Source organism: Erpetoichthys calabaricus, chromosome 6 (genome assembly GCF_900747795.2).
Source record: "Erpetoichthys calabaricus chromosome 6, fErpCal1.3, whole genome shotgun sequence".
NCBI lineage: Eukaryota > Metazoa > Chordata > Cladistia > Polypteriformes > Polypteridae > Erpetoichthys > Erpetoichthys calabaricus.
The window spans coordinates 135171448-135188050 of NC_041399.2; the positions used below are offsets into that span (position 1 = coordinate 135171448).

Genomic DNA, 16603 nt, shown 5'->3' on the forward strand with positions numbered 1-16603 from the left:
TCAGTTTTATTGCAAGTTCATCTTATGAAGGTGCTTGCCCGGATTACTTCACTGCATCATTGACTTAATTTTTAATAATTAAAAACATTTGTAGCAAAATGTAAAATAAAGCAGCTTAATATATTATCTGGAAATTTCACAAACAGAATGTAACATTTTGATAGTAACCGGAAGACATCATAGCATCCTAGCTGCACGGAAAGACGCACCTTAGTTGTCTACTAGGAAACAGCAAAACTCTTTTCATGAAAATAAGTAAGAGATGATTGATTGCAAACATAACATGTCTGCTATAAATGCCCCCTCTAGCCTCAAGAAACTAGCCAAGGCAGAGGTCCAGATGAGAAACTAAACTATGAAGAATAGACGGTGGGAAGCTATGGCAACAAGGTCAATCATCTTGTTATAATCTTCGAAATTCCCAGCTATTTCAATGCAGCCAAAGCCATCTATGGCCCTAGTACTCAGAGAGCAATGCCTTGGTGATCTAAAAATGAGGGTGATCTGATTAAAAGGAGCCCATCACTGTGCATATTGAAACATCCAGTCAGAATGCATGTAGAACTCGATGAGTTGTTGAAACGTTTTGAATCTGAGGAAGATCAAAAAGCTCCAGGAACTGATGACCTTCCTTGACACCATAAATTTTTATGCTTGGAGGTAAAGAACTTGTACTATCCCAGTAATGATTTGGATCTCTGATGTACAGTAATCCTAGCTGACATTATGGATGTCATGATTGTGACAATGTTCAAGATAACAAACCGATCTCATCCTACAACCACATTCAGATGAGCAAGACTCTAGCTCCAATCACTCAGTACTGTGGTGAAACCTTATGTTTAACTTTTCTCTTCAGCATACAGTGGGGCAAAAAAGTATTTAGTCAGCCAGCAATTGTGCAAGTTCTCCCACTTAAAAAGATGAGAGAGGCCTGTAATTTTCATCATAGGCATACCTCAACTATGAGAGACAAAATGAGAAAAAAAAATCCAGAAAATCATATTGATTTTTGAAGAATTTATTTGCAAATTATGGTGGAAAAAAAGTATTTGGTCAATAACAAAAGTTCATCTCAATACTTTGTTATATACCCTTTGTTGGCAATGACAGAGGTCAAACATTTTCTGTAAGTCTTCACAAGGTTTTCACACACTGTTGCTGGTATTTTGGCCCATTCCTCCATGCAGATCTCCTCTAGAGCAGTGATGTTTTGGGGCTGTCACTGGGCAACACGGTCTTTCAACACCCTCCAAAGATTTTCTATGGGGTTGAGATCTGGAGACTGGCTAGGCCACTCCAGGACCTTGAAATGCTTCTTACGAAGCCACTCCTTCGTTACCCGGGTGGTGTGTTTGGGACCATTGTCATGCTGAAAGACCCAGCCACGTTTCATCTTCAATGCCCTTGCTGATGGAAGGAGGTTTTCACTCAAAATCTGGCGATACATGGCCCCATTCATTCTTTCCTTTACACGGATCAGTCGTCCTGGTCCCTTTGCAGAAAAACAGCCCCAAAGCATGATGTTTCCACCCCCATGCTTTATAGTAGGTATGGTGTTCTTTGGGTGCAACTCAGCATTCTTTCTCCTCCAAACACGACGAGTAGAGTTTTTACCAAAAAGTTCTATTATTGGTTTCATCTGACCATATGACATTCTCCCAATCCTCTTCTGGATCATCCAAATGCTCTCTAGCAAACTTCAGACGGGCCTGCACATGTACTGGCTTAAGTAGGGGGACATGTCTGGCACTGCAGGATTTGAGTCCCTGGCGGCATAGTGTGTTACTGATGGTAGCCTTTGTTACTTTGGTCCCAGCTCTCTGCAGGTCATTCACTAGGTACCCCCGTGTGGTTCTGGGATTTTGCTCACCGTTCTTGTGATCATTTTAACCCCACGGGGTGAGATCTTGCATGGAGCCCCAGATTGAGGGAGATTATCAGTGGTCTTGTATGTCTTCCATTTTCTAATAATTGCTCCCACAGTTGATTTCTTCACACCAAGCTGCTTACCTATTGCAGATTCAGTCTTCCCAGCCTGGTACAGGTCTACAATTTTGTTTCTGGTGTCCTTTGACAGCTCTTTGGTCTTGGCCATAGTGGAGTTTGGAGTGTGACTGTTTGAGGTTGTGGACAGGTGTCTTTTGTATTGATAACGAGTTCAAACAGGTGCCATTAATACAGGTAACGAGTGGAGGACAGAGGAGCCTCTTACAGAAGAAGTTACAGGTCTGTGAGAGCCAGAAATCTTGCTTGTTTGTAGGTGACCAAATACTTATTTTCCACCATAATTTGCAAATAAATTCTTTAAAAATCAGACAATGTGAATTTCTGGATGTTTTTTTTTTCATTTTGTCTCTCATAGTTGAGGTATACCTTTGATGAAAATTACAGGCCTCTCTCATCTTTTTAAGTGGGAGAACTTGCACAATTGGTGGCTGACTCAATACTTTTTTGCCCCACTGTATAGAGATGCTTTACAGGGTTGGTGTTGGAGAAGGGGGATGATATTTTGGTGGAAACTAAGCTGTGTGTAAGTACGTATCAAAAGTTTATTTTCACTTTGATTTCAATAAATGTTGGAGTAATCCATATTACTAACCGAGAATAAACCGGATATGGACGCAGGGACACGGCAATGGGACCATGAGACGTACTGCGCAGGCGCGCGTCTCATAAACCCGCAAGCGAAGTCGTATCCACCGCGAACGAAGGAGTCACGGACCAAGAACGAAAAAGCTCAACTACACGTGAATGAGAAATGAAGCAACAACGCGCCCATAGCTACCACTAACGACACAACCACACAAAAAAGAGGATTCTGTGCTGCACCCCAGAGTCAAACGTGAGAGGCTACGGAGGCCCCACAGGTCCACAAAGATACTACGGAAGGCGCAGGCGTCACCGTCATATTGTGAGTGGCACTACTGCGAAGTGAAATTAGGAATAATGTGCTGCTTGGGATTGTACAAACCGCTGAATGCTTTACACCAAATTCAAACACAATACAGCTCAACGATATAAACACGAGCCCACCTGGATAAGGTCAATGAACGCAGGCGCCTACAACGTGCGTCTGAAACTGCGGAAGCAAAGCAGGCACGGGTTCAAAACGAATGACCTCGACTGACGGATATACAAACACGAGCCCGCCTGGATAAAATCAATGAACGCAGGCGCCTATAACGCGTGTCTGAAATGCCGCGGGCACGGCTCCAAAACGAACAAGCTCGACTAATGTATTTCAGGATACCCAACGCCGGGGGTAGGCGAGTGAAGCGAGCAGGGGGCAGAGCCCCCCTTGTATCTCACTATTACAATTTGCCATTCTAAAATCATGCAGATTTTTATTTCATTAATTGATATATCATTCTCCTATTACTAAATTATAATCAAAAAATATTGTCTTTGATTATTCAGGACCAAGTGTTTATAAATGTTAATGCAAAATTACCATGCTATACAGTGGATATAAAAAGTCTACACATCCCTATTAAAAAGGCATGATTTTATTATGTAAAAATTGAAACCAAGATAAATCATATCTGAAATGATCCCATTGTTAATTGTGAAGTTGCAACCTTCCTGTATACAAAGAAAGTGGAAACTGATCAGAAACTGTTTAGTGAAAAAAGGGGAAACTTAAAAAAATAAATAAATAATAATAATTACATAATTGTGTACACCCTATTATAATTAAGGATGTGGCTTTGTTTAGAATCCGTATATGCCTGCTATCAATTAACGTGACTGACTACCTCCAAATAATGTTTAGCGTTTCCTGTAGGATTATCTTGATATCATCTTCATTGCAACCTTCTTCAAAGAGCTTTAAAGGCACATGATATTTCATAATTGAAAGGTATCAATTAAGAGAGATGTACAAAAGAATAACGAAGTAATTAGATACACCATGGGGCACAGTGACTGCAATTGTCAACAGTGATACTGCCAAGAACAGGGCTTTCCTCCAAGATTGGTGAGAAGACAAGGGGAAAACTAAGAGGTCTACAGCAACATTAAAGGTGCTGCAGGATCTTACATGTAACTATCTCCCATATTCTTCTGATGTCTGGGCTTATGGAGTTGGGTAGCAAGAAGGAACCTTTTCCCATGAAGAAAAATTTCTAAGCTTGGCTAGATTTTCCAAAATGATTCACCTCTTCTCCTAAACCCATTTGGAAAAAATGTGTTATGGTCTAATGAGACTAAGGTTGAACTTTTATGCCATAATTCTAAAAGGTATTTCTGGAATAAAAACAACACAGCCCATTGCCCAAAGAACACCTGGGGCTGATTTTCGTCAAATGGAACTTGGGGTTAAGTCAAGTAGAAGTTAATCACATATAGCTCTAAGTACCAGTTAAAAGCTTCAGGTGTCTGCTAAGAAGCTGAATGTGATGAAGAATTTAACCTTTCAACATAACGACGACCTAAAGTATACATCAGAATCAACAAAGGAATTGTTTCACCATAAGAATATTCTGAAATGGCCCTGCCAAAGTCCAGTTGAAACTCTGTTGGATGACCTGGTGCCTCATTTATAAAGCTTGCAATACACGACAAATTGTGCATATTTAATGCAACTCTAACCCATTTATATACAACATTTCAGAGGAACTGCGAAATGACAGCATCCTTTATAAAGACGGTAAATGCTTGCAAACCTGCTAAATGATGACTTCCATGTATAATAATACATATCACCTAGCTGTCACTATACTGTGCATTGACATGAAAAACTTGTTTCACCTCAAAAATAATGAATTTGATGTATTGACTTCCCTTTTAAGGTGGGCAGTACTGCATATTTGCACAGAAGTGCCTTTTTTTTTTTGGCTTACTGATCACCAATATCACAGCCAAGATGCACTCAATCATGCCTGCTGTGCTGGAAGCCAGTAACTGACTGGCAAGGCACTACATCCAGTTTCTACATGGTGTGGGTGTACATACATTAAAGACATCTTTTTGCCTGCATAAGAAGGCAATTTGCCGGTATGTGTGGTTCTCCTAACATAAAATCACTTTACTACACTTATATTGCAGTAAGGACACCTAGATTGAATGAAACAGCTTTTGTGAACTGTGTGTAGTGACATTACATTAATGCACGAATCATCTGTGATGCCAAGATGTGGCTGACAAATGTTGTGTCTCAGTGACCTTTGTCACCATGTGATTCATTTATTTTGGGACAGAGTAATTTTGGAGAATGTGACAGTGCTGCAAGTGGTGAATGGCTTGTGGGTAAGGTAATTGACTGAATCCTCAGTCTTTCATATGGCTAGTACTATTCACTGTAACACTAATTACATGTGCCGGGTGATTGTGGTTACCAGCTCGGACTCTGGTGCGTTAACACCTTTTTTGAACCCCCAGAACGCATTGGAGAAGTGCTATAATGCCACACATGATTTTGTGCTGTCAGCTGATTGCAGGTGGTGGTGTCTTGATGTGTCAGAAGGGAGGCTGCTCTACCAGCCAGTTAAGTTTGTGATTACATATGCATAAGGTTGATTAGCATGCTCCATTTATGGATGTTTCAGGGTGGTGTGATTTACAATTGGTAAGTTGCATAAATGGTGGGTATGCAAGGCTTTACGCTCAAATCCATTTAAAGGTTTACAAATCAGGCCCCTAAAAAGGGCTCAGCACAAGGACTGCCTTCACAATTTGACATTTTACAAGATGTGCCAAGCTGATAAACACTGTACCAAATGGACTGGGTGCTGTAATGAAGCTAAAAAGTGCTTCCACAAAGTATTACCTTAGGGATGTGCACACTTACAAAAAGCTTTTTGTGTCCTCCCTAAATGGTTTGTGATTTGTTTTATTGTGAAACTACAAGCTAGAAAGGTGTATAAAGTTCAGACTTGATTTATCTTGGTTTCATTTTTTTATGCCACAAACACCTGCCATTTTAACAAGGGTGTGTAGATCCATAACTATTGTAATTAGGAAGATCAATTCACTTATTAAACAAAAAATACAAACTCAAATAATTCATACAAAATAAAACTATCAAGGCATGTTTTTATTCACGCTTTGTAATGTTTCAGTACACAGCAGAGGCTGTGAAAAATGGACAGATGAGAGCTTACAATGCATGGTCATGTTGCTATTGTTGTGACTGATTAGTGTAGTCATGTGACCACTAACAAAATGCAGGTATTTTTAGGGCGCAAATTAAGTAAGTGAAAAGTATGTTTTGCATCTGATATCTCCTTCCACCTGCTGATTGTCGTCCCTTATGCAATCGAGTGGAACAATGAACAGTTTATTGAACTTTGCTTAGCAGAGACCAGTTTTGCAAGATGGCGTGTTACATGTCCCACATATAACCTTAAATGGCCTCTTCATATGCAGTGATGTGTTTTATCATTAGATGTTGTACTTTTGTACTGTCAACCGGGGTAAAGCCAAACAATTTCCAAACACTACTGAAGTCGACATAATGACACTTGGACAGAACGAGGGAGACTTTGCAGATTTTATTCAGTTGTCAGTATTGGCTTATGCATGTCTAGTCCCGCGATGAAAAGATCAACACCATCTCAAACTTGTAAGCTGAGGAAGCAGGTGTTTTATTGATAACGTTTCAAGGATGAAAAGAAGCTGAAGCTTCAGAAAATACAGTATATGCAACAGCCCAAATCAATACCCCAGGATCTTCAATATCAGTCAAACCCTGCTCAGACCTGTAGCAAATTATGTGGAGTCCAGGTTCGTTTTATTAACAATCTCTAGGCCCATAGGTAGTTTGTTCCTTCACTGAGAGGAAATTATCCTTACCTGTTGAGGGTTTACTAAAGAATTTTTTTTTTTTATATTTGCATTTTTAAGGTACTGTTCTGGGACAACACACAACATCTTGTACAAATGCATTTCTCTATTCTGCAGATAAAGAATAATAAAAAGCATTATAAGCTCATGCTGTGCGCCATATCAGTTCAATACAATGCTTAGTTTCTAGGTTTATATATAAAAAATATTGTTCAAATAAAATGCTACTACCTACACTTAATCTGTTTCATAATATAGTGTAAATTCTTGTGATTCAAGTTAATGCAAAATAATTTTATCCATCTCAGTTTGCAGTGTAAATCATTATACCCTTAAAATATATGCACCTACATACCCTTATATTTTTCTAATATTTTGCTGTTGCAAGACAGAGTACTGAGAAATGGCCATTATCAAGAATTGTTTACACTTATGTAACATTCACAATGTGAAAAAGTGGCTTCCAATTTTTGGCTCATATCTGGTTTATATATATATATATATGTATATATAAACCTCCAGTCACACTCAGATCAAATAACTAATTTTCCCAAGAATCTCTAATATACTTATTTTATACATGCACTCTCCTCTATAATTTTTTTTGCAGATGGTCAGTTCCAAATGTAAAACAATTACCCTCCATTTATGATTTATTCTGCATCTTTTATTATTGTTCTTAACTTCTCTTTTTTCATTTGCCCAGTGGAAAACTGTACACACAAGCTAAGTATGACCTTTTCAGTATGAGTGATTGACCAGTTCTACTACATGTCAAGTGGTGGATGTATGGGTGCAATGCATGTTTCTCTTATAATAATCAAGAGGTAGTGTTGGCAGTTGTTTTAAAGCAAATTCCCTACCATCCTGGGGGCGAAAAGGGGAGAAGGAGAAAAAACACTGCTGAAAGAGACAAAATTGATCTAAGAAGGTAAAGACAGAATAAACAAATATATTCTTTCATTTATGCTTGTGCACACACGTGAAAGCTTGAGCTTGAAAATACCAGTTTAAAAAAAACTATAAATGTGAACAATGCATGAGAATGCATCAGCTTAAATGAACTATGTACACTTAATGCCCCTTGTCTCTTGAGTTGTATTAAAGTTCAAAGAGCAGTGTATTAATTCTCCCACCTTTAAGTAACATTTTTGAATAAAGTAGTGACTAATCATGAACTCCAAGGAAGAGACTGGCTTATCTTATTTTATAAAAACATAATCCTAGGTAAAATCTTCTGTTTAAGGTATAAGCATTGCTGTTCTCTAAAGCAAACCTGTCAAGAGAAATTTGTTGGTGCTTATTGTAATCTTAAGTTTGTATGACCTGACATGCCAAAATAATGCAGTCATTTCTTCCCCAAATACATAAAAGGGGATGTATAGAATTTTAGGACATCTTGAAATTTGTCAGTTCATGATGGCAAGAGAGAGAAATTGGAGGGGAAAAAAAGATTGTAACTTGTTGCTTTGAGTGTGGTTGTCACAGCTATCTGTGTTTATAGTTACCTGTGGACACAAGAGAAACCATGATAGACAAGGGAGAGATGTGGAGGGTTTTGGTTTAAAAAAAATAAAAAACTGTTTAAGAACTTCAAAATGTCAAGGGGAACATTTGAGTGATATAAAATACGTTGTTAATTAACAGAAAATCCCAACTCATGCGTTCAGACACTGGTCAAATGTATTTTTCATGTGTCTCACAAATTTAGTGCCAAATTCAAAAGTTGTCAAAATGCAGTCAGAAAAGTTCTATATAATTTTTGCTTTACATGCATTTACAAAAAAAAAAAAAAAAAATCCACCTCACATAGAAAAAGGGAAAAAGATGCACTTTTGCCTGCAGTGTGATTGTAGCCTTATATTTTTTTAAAAGGACATTTTTATATTGAATGCTTTTGTATTTCTTTCTCCCCTCGCCTCATGTTGGTTGCAGTGTATTGTTGATTTATAATTTATTTTGCATATGCTTTGTCTCCAAGCATGTTTTTTTCTGTGACCCTATTACAGATAAACCTTTAGTAAAAGCATGAATTGACAGTAGAGCACAATCTGACTGGACAGGTGACCTAGCACAAAACAAGATAACATCAGGACATTTTTTTAGGTGGTTCAAAATTTAAATCATCAGTTCTTTTTAGGTGATTCATAATTTAAAGTCAAATCAAACTTTCAGTCTCATTTGTGTGTGTACTGTATGAGATGGTCTTGTGATGAACTGGTTTCCCAACCAGAGCTGGTTCCTGCATTGCTCTAAATGGTGCTGGAAGATGTCACTACTCCCTGCAACCCTGGTTTGGTTTTCAGAATATTAATTCTTAGTTACTTACCATAAAAGTATACTTTTGGATTGTTTTTGTTGTGCTCTAGATTTCTTAAGTCATACAATATTTAACACACATTCTGAATCGGTTTGTTGAATGTATTTTAAGGTTAAACTAGGGATATTTTTGATGGGTTTTGTTAATACAATACTAAAGTGTAACAGATTAAGTTAGCCCTGCTAGAACCAGAACAGAACATTTCATTTTTTTTTTTATATTTGCAGATGATAAGAAAAGGCTGCTTTAAAGATCAACATTTTGACCAGAACTTGAATTTCTTGTACATTGAAGTGGATAAAGTGACAGAAAGGGTATGTATGTGTTTCCCCTTTTCAGTTTAAATTTTGTTTGAAAAAATGTTCCACCAATTTTAAATAATTATGTCATTTGACAACATTATTACGATAGATAGATAGATAGATAGATAGATAGATAGATAGATAGATAGATAGATAGATAGATAGATAGATAGATAGATAGATAGATAGATACTTTATTAATAGTGATAATTGAGCAGATTGATATAACCAATAAAATTAATTTGGATTATTTGTACATTAGATTCCAACTCAAAAATGGTATTCTATATGCACATTTTTATTAACTTGTATTCAAGGGTTGAGTCAGAATGCTGCACCTAATTGTGAGGTTCTTAAATCTACAGATCTTAAATAGAATTAACTTATTCACTCTAGAATATTTTGATTTGAACAGAAGCATCACACTTTCTTAATCTAGTAGTAATTAAGCAAGCTGTTTTCTTTGTCAAAGGAAGGATAACATAGTTGCCATGATAGTACCTAACAACAACATTTATTTATATAGCACATTTTCATACAACAATGTAGCTCAGTGATTTACAAGATGACAAAAAGAAAATTACAAGAAATGAAAAATGTATAAAATTAGACAATACTATTGAAGAATAAGTAACAACAAAACAAGATATGGTCAGGTGGCTAGGAGGACAGAAAAAAAAACAAACATAAAAAAACACCAGTTAGGTTTTAGGGGTCTGCAGGCTTCTAAGACCAAAAGACTGTCCCGCCCCCACTGGGCATTCCACCTAACATAAATGTTCCTAAATAGGTCCTTTTTGTTTTCATGCTTTACATGGGAATTTAATGATGTTTGTCTCATGGACAGCTGAGACACCAACCTTAACCTTAATAGATGACTCAGGCGCTGCTGCAAGTGGCAGCCTTTCCAGCAGCTCCGTGTACGACTTTAACTTTCTACCTTTTTATCTATTTCACTGATCACTCCTACCATTTTCTTTTATGTGGACACGTTCCCTGAACACTTTTTACTACTTGGACATGGATTTTTACATGTCAAGACTCGTCTATAATAATAAATAATAATAATAATTCATTACATTTATATAGTGCTTTTCTCAGTTCTCAAAGCACTATCCACACAGGGAGGAACCGGGAAGCGAACCCACAATCGTCCACAGTCTCCTTACTGCAAAGCAGCAGCACTACCACTGCGCCACCTGTGAGGACCTGTGAGTCTATTCAGGTAGTCAACTTCAAGCGCTGAGAACAAATGCCTGCGTCCGTGTGGTTCCTTATTTACCTGACGAGGTAAAGAAGGCGGTATTGTGGCAGCAGAGCCGGGGCTAAGCTAAAGGAGAGGCGGCTTGCGAGAAAGTGGTGATCTAAGCCTTCGGTGCCTTTTGTAATCCTAGGAAATGTGAACTCACTACCAAATAAGATCGATGAACTAGCCGCGCTGGTGAAAAATGTCAGGACCTACAGAGAATGCAGTTTGTTGTGCTTTTGTGAAACATGGCTAACAACTACCATCCCAGATGCTAACGTGGAGCTACCCGGGTTTAGCACAGTTAGAGTGAACAGAGGCGTAAATACCTGCGGAAAGTGGAAAGGAGGAGGACTCGCTCTATATGTGAATACCAGGTGGTGCAACCCTGGACATGTAAACGTAAAAATCTCCACTTGCTGCAGGGACATCGAACTGTTGGCCGTAAGTTTGCGTCCCTATTACTTGCCTAGTGAGTTTGGACACGTCATTGTTGTTATTGTATACATCCCTCCTCGGGCGGACATGGAGATAGCGGGTGACATCATCCATTCTGATGTTGCTAAACTGCAAACGCAGCACCCTGAGGCGCTTGTACTAATCGCTGGAGACTTTAACCATGTGACATTGGACAAAACATTACCTGCCTTCTCCCAGTATGTGGATTGTAACACCTGGGGAAATAGGACTATTGACCTACTGTATTCAAACGTTAAAGATGCATACAGCGCCACCCCGCTGCCTGCGTATGGGAAAGCAGATCGTAATCTGATTCTGCTTCAGCCTCACTACAAACCAAGAGTGAGGGAGCTACCTACAACCACACGCTCATTCAGGAAGTGGTCCCCTGAGGCAGAGCAGGCTCTGAGAGACTGCTTTGGAACTACAGACTGGGATATCCTGCAGGGATCGTATAGTGAGAACATTGAGGAGGTTGTTGACTGCACTACTGACTACATCAGCTTCTGTATGAAGAAATGGGCTTTTAAAGGCGGTGATCAGCATGAGCTCAAGCGCATGCAGAAGGAACTCCGAGTCCAGCTCAGGGTGGTGAAGGAGCAGTACAGGAGAATGCTGAAGAAGAAGTTGCAGAATAACAGCATGAAGGAAGTGTGGGATGGGATGAAGATCATCACTGGCTGCAGCTCGAAGTGGGGTGCCACCATCGAGAGAGACGTGGAGAGAGCAAACCAGATGAACAACTTCTTTAACAGGTTTGACCACCCTAACCCACTCTCACCTTGGAATACTGCACCCTCCACCCATCCTTCTGCTGATACCAACATAGGAGAGAGTTTCCCCCCCACCCACAATTACATCAGCCCAGGTAAGCAGAGAGCTGAGGAGACTTCGTGCCAGCAAAGCAGTGGGTCCAGATGGAGTATCGCCACGACTGACTGAAGGCCTGTGCGTTGGAGCTGGGGAGTCCTCTGCAGCGCATCTTCAACCTGAGCCTAGAACAGGGGAGAGTCCAGAGGCTTTGGAAAACATCTTGCTAAACATCTTAATTACACATTAATAAACTATATCTATCTCTCACTCTCTCTTGGAAAAGACGGCAGAGAATAATGGGGATTAGTACAGATTCCTGAAGAATTATAATTCTGTACCCATATAGTCTATTAGGAATACACCTAAAATGTATCTATGAAAAGCCAAATTAAAATAATGAGTTTTTAGTAGTTTTCGTTAAAGTGTTCCATGTTATTAACCTGATGAATTTCTGTTGAGAAAGTATTCCAGATTTTCGGTGCATAACAGCAAAAGGCCGCCTAACCACTTCTTTTAAGCTTGACTCTTGGAATTAAGACTAAAACTATTAGAGGAAAAAAACAATTTACAGAATATTAATGGTGTGCTTAAAATTGGCACACCAGCTCATAATTACTGTATAAGATCACAGATAAACTTAAGAATTGTGTTTGGCTTAATTCTCTCACTGTAACTCATTTCCCAGTTACGTAGATAACAGAAGTTGTCATTTTCTACGCGCCCAACTTTTCCTAATAACTGAATTAATACAACAGTAAGCAAAAAATGTAAAATAACTAATCAGAAGCTCAATGTAATTTGTAAAGAATGTCTAATCTCAGAATTCACAGAAAAGCACATAATGAATATGCAGAAAACAACTTGGAGTGAGTTTCCTGCCCATTCCAGTACAGTTTGAACCACACATCTGCACTCACACGTTGGACTAATTTAGAGTTGACAGTCAAAAATAGCCTGCCATTTTATAGTCTTTTGCCCAAACTTACCAGAAATAATTCAGTACATAACTCATTTTGCTAGAGTTTTTTGTTTAATCCACATTCATGCTACAAAACCACTGTTATGTAAAAAGTACTATATTTCCTATACTTCATGTACAGTTTGTTAACACGCCATATCCAAATTAAGTTATATGCGTTTTCTCAGTGATGGACTGTCCTTTAGCCTTGGGTTAAATTCTGTTTGGTACCCAGGGCTTCCAGGGTATCTGAAACGAATGAAGCTTGTATTGTAATTGGATAGATACACAATATATTACAGAAGAGGCAAAATCGTCCTGGGTTACTCGCATTACATTATGCTGCATATTGGAAGCAGCTCCTTGCATACTATAAACTCAGACAAATAATTTTCGATTTGTTCTATTATTACACACATCAATATATAATATTAATATATTGTATATAAATGTATAACTTTATTTTAGAACAACAGTAGGGAAAACTTGAGGGTTGGTGGCAGGATTTGTATTCCAGCCACCATAAAAAAACTTACACTGTTCCAATGTGGTGCTGAGGTGTCATCCACTGCATGTGGGTCCCAACAGTGGTGGTTCTTTGTGTGGTGGGTACAGCAACACATTATCAGTGCATGCTCCCAACTACAAAAAAATGTGATGTGCAACCTATAAAATATTTGCTGCAACTTTCTCGATATAAATATAAATTCACTTTACTTGGAGCGGATTAATATTTACTTTTCTTTTGCTTGGTAGATTTATTTTAATTACTAAATGTCCAAAATATGGAACTCTTAAAATACTTCAAAATCATCATTGGAGGAAAAAATCCTGCAGAGCATTTCTTTTATGTTTGATGATTGCTTAATATAATAGTTAAAAATGTCACCTTGTAAAAGAGATGTTGCTTTGTCCCCGTAGAGATAAAGAACTGAAATGCTTGCTACTAAAACTAGACACTCAGTTACTGTGAAATTCATCTTCTAATTTTTTGTAACACATGAAGGAAGACCTTCTCATAATCTTTAGTATGCTAATGACAGTTTGATTAAGTATTAAGCATTTTCATTTGAATTAGAATTATATTTATAATTGGATTAGAATTATATTTGTATTAGTGAGGACTGCTAAACCTAATGTTTACAAAATGATGAATAAAATGTTTATGTGCACTTGTAAAGCACTGTAATCTGGCTATTTTTGTCCTGCAAACTTAAATTTTCAAAAACCTTTTGGGGAAATGTTGGTGTCAATTGTGTCAACAGTCTCTACAATTAAAACTTTATGTGTTACAGGAGAAAGTGACAGTTATGAGTACCATCAATCCTACAAAGGACTTATTAGCTGATATGATTGGATGTCAGCGCCTGCCAGAGGATCAACGCAAAAAAGTCATTCAGCTAAAAGACTTGCTGGACCAGATTTTGATGCTTGACCCAGCCAAACGAATAAGCATCAATCAGGCACTACAGCACCCATTTATCCAGGAGAAAATATAATTGCCTTATTATGGGTTTGAATGAAAGCATTGAAAGACTGAAACCTTCAGAAAACTTGGTTTAAAGTACATTAATTTCCAGCTCATTGTTCACCTCCCTCACATGTTCAATGCAGTATTTCTTGTTCTGAAGTTCAACCAAAGTAGGGGTCCAAAGAATTTTAGGTGGCGTACAGAGTGCAGTCTTTGCTCCTCTAATATTCATCTACCCACAACCTGACTTGCTGGCAGGTTTGTATTCTTTTAGGCCGTTCCAGTTAGTAACAGCCACAGGCTGGCCCAAAGTTGTACATAATTCAGTAAAAGCTTATTCTTGGGCCCTTGCAGATACACTGGTGCCAGTGAATGGTATAATTACTGTAAATATGTTTTGTCTATTTTGTTCATATTTTGATTGTATTAAAGTTTTATTGTAGTTGCCAAGGCTGCACATAAAAAGTTACCTTTATATAACAGTACACACCAGCTTTTACAGTGGAGAATATTTGTACAAAATAATTAATTTTATTTCTTTTTTCCTCTTCTTTATCTCAGTATGTGCAGATTTGGCAACCATGCTTTCTGTAAAATGGCCAGCATAAATGCTGTTTATATTCACATTTTCCTAGGTGTATGTATGCAGGCCACAGCAGCATGCCCTTGGTGTAATTCTGTGCTGAAGGGGGTCTGTTCCTACTTGAGCCTGCCAGCAAGGATGGTCTCATCTTTTTAAGCAGGTTGTGTACCACTTTCAGTACACTGAAGGTAAGCTTAAACCATCAACTTCACTGGTGCTTTCATACATTACACTGGCACAAATTATAATACACATGTGTATGTGGCTTTAAAATAAGTAGGCCTCTATGCATGATTCTAAATGCAGCATCAGTAAACTGCATTTGAATTTTCAGACATGTATGTTTTGGAAAATAACACAAATGCTACTTTTCTGAAGTCAGGAAGATTTGATGGACATCAGCACCTTCAGTGTACTGTTTCTTCTTTATATTCTATTTAAAAACAATAAAACTGTTAAAACTCCAATAAAAGAAAAAGAAAGGTAGTTTAAAATAAATTGTTTATTTTTTTTCTTTCAGTAACTGCATGTTAGGGCAAGACAGGGAGAACCCCATATGTATAGATTTCAATTGAAATTCATACAAAATATTTTAAATATTATGATTTGATCTAAATAGTGCACTGTTTATGCTGAATATAAGTTGTTTCGTTGCAATTGACATTGCTTTCATTATTTGTGATCATGTTGTCTTTCAATACAGGCATAAAACCTTCCACTCTTGAGCAAAGCTGCTGCTTTTTTAAAGCGGTAATTGCTTCTTTATTTTTTGTATATTTTTTTGGGTTTTAAACAAATAAAGAATATCAGTTGTAGAATGATACCTAATTTTGTCTTCTTGTAAACTTCGTAAGAATCCCTGCATGTGGTAGTGGCCATGCAGTTTACTGTACATTTTCAGAATGCATAATAAAACCATCTGAAAATAAAGTTTTTTGTGGAAAAATAAAAATGACTTTTAGACGTTAAGAGATTATTTCATTTTTCTGAGCGCTTCTGTGTATTCTAGAAAATGCTTTTTTTAATGATTTGGCAGTTTAACTGTTTAAGGCAGAATTAAAGCTAAACACCAGTTTCATTAATTGATATTTTACATTTGTGCTCATATATTTGAGCTTTGGCTCATTTTAAGATGCGACAGCTGTTGGTTTTTATTGCATCTGCTCCTGCCTGCTAACCGTATTTGGTAGAAAAGTAAGAAACTAAATTGTGATGTTGAAGCTGAAAAATATAAAGCTTTGCAACATGTGTCATACACATTATTCATCTTTATACAAACTATAAACATTTTCAACATCTAAATTAGGGATGTAAATTATTATATAACATTTTATATATAAATCTGTGTAACTATAGAGTAATTCTGCTTAAGTTTGTTCTTTTTGTACATGTATACAGCAGTTCACACACCACCTACAATATAGAGCAACCATGCACAGAACATTTCAGTGTTATTCACTTAATTACTACAGATAAAGTGTTAAACCACTACTACTGATGTTTTAATAGGAAGATTGTTTTTGGGTTTTATATACGAAAGACATGCTTAAATTATGCAGTCAAGCTCCACTATCTGTTCTTGAGAAGAGTAATGCCATTATTTTGAAATTAGCTGTACTTTCCCCCAAAAGGCTTAAAAGTGAAAGATTGTCTAAATTCAACGTA

The 16603-nt window shown here is 37.5% G+C and overlaps 1 protein-coding gene across 1 annotated transcript in view; it reads left to right on the plus strand.

Moving 5' to 3' along the window:
• prpf4bb (pre-mRNA processing factor 4Bb) overlaps window positions 1-15907 on the plus strand; it is a 153720-nt gene extending 137813 nt beyond the window's left edge. Inside the window, 2 exon segments of the mRNA XM_051929037.1 lie at window positions 9334-9420; window positions 14180-15907. Of these exon segments, the coding sequence (XP_051784997.1) occupies window positions 9334-9420; window positions 14180-14383 (291 nt within the window). The 3' untranslated portion in view covers window positions 14384-15907.
• The last annotated feature ends 696 nt before the right edge of the window (window positions 15908-16603 follow it).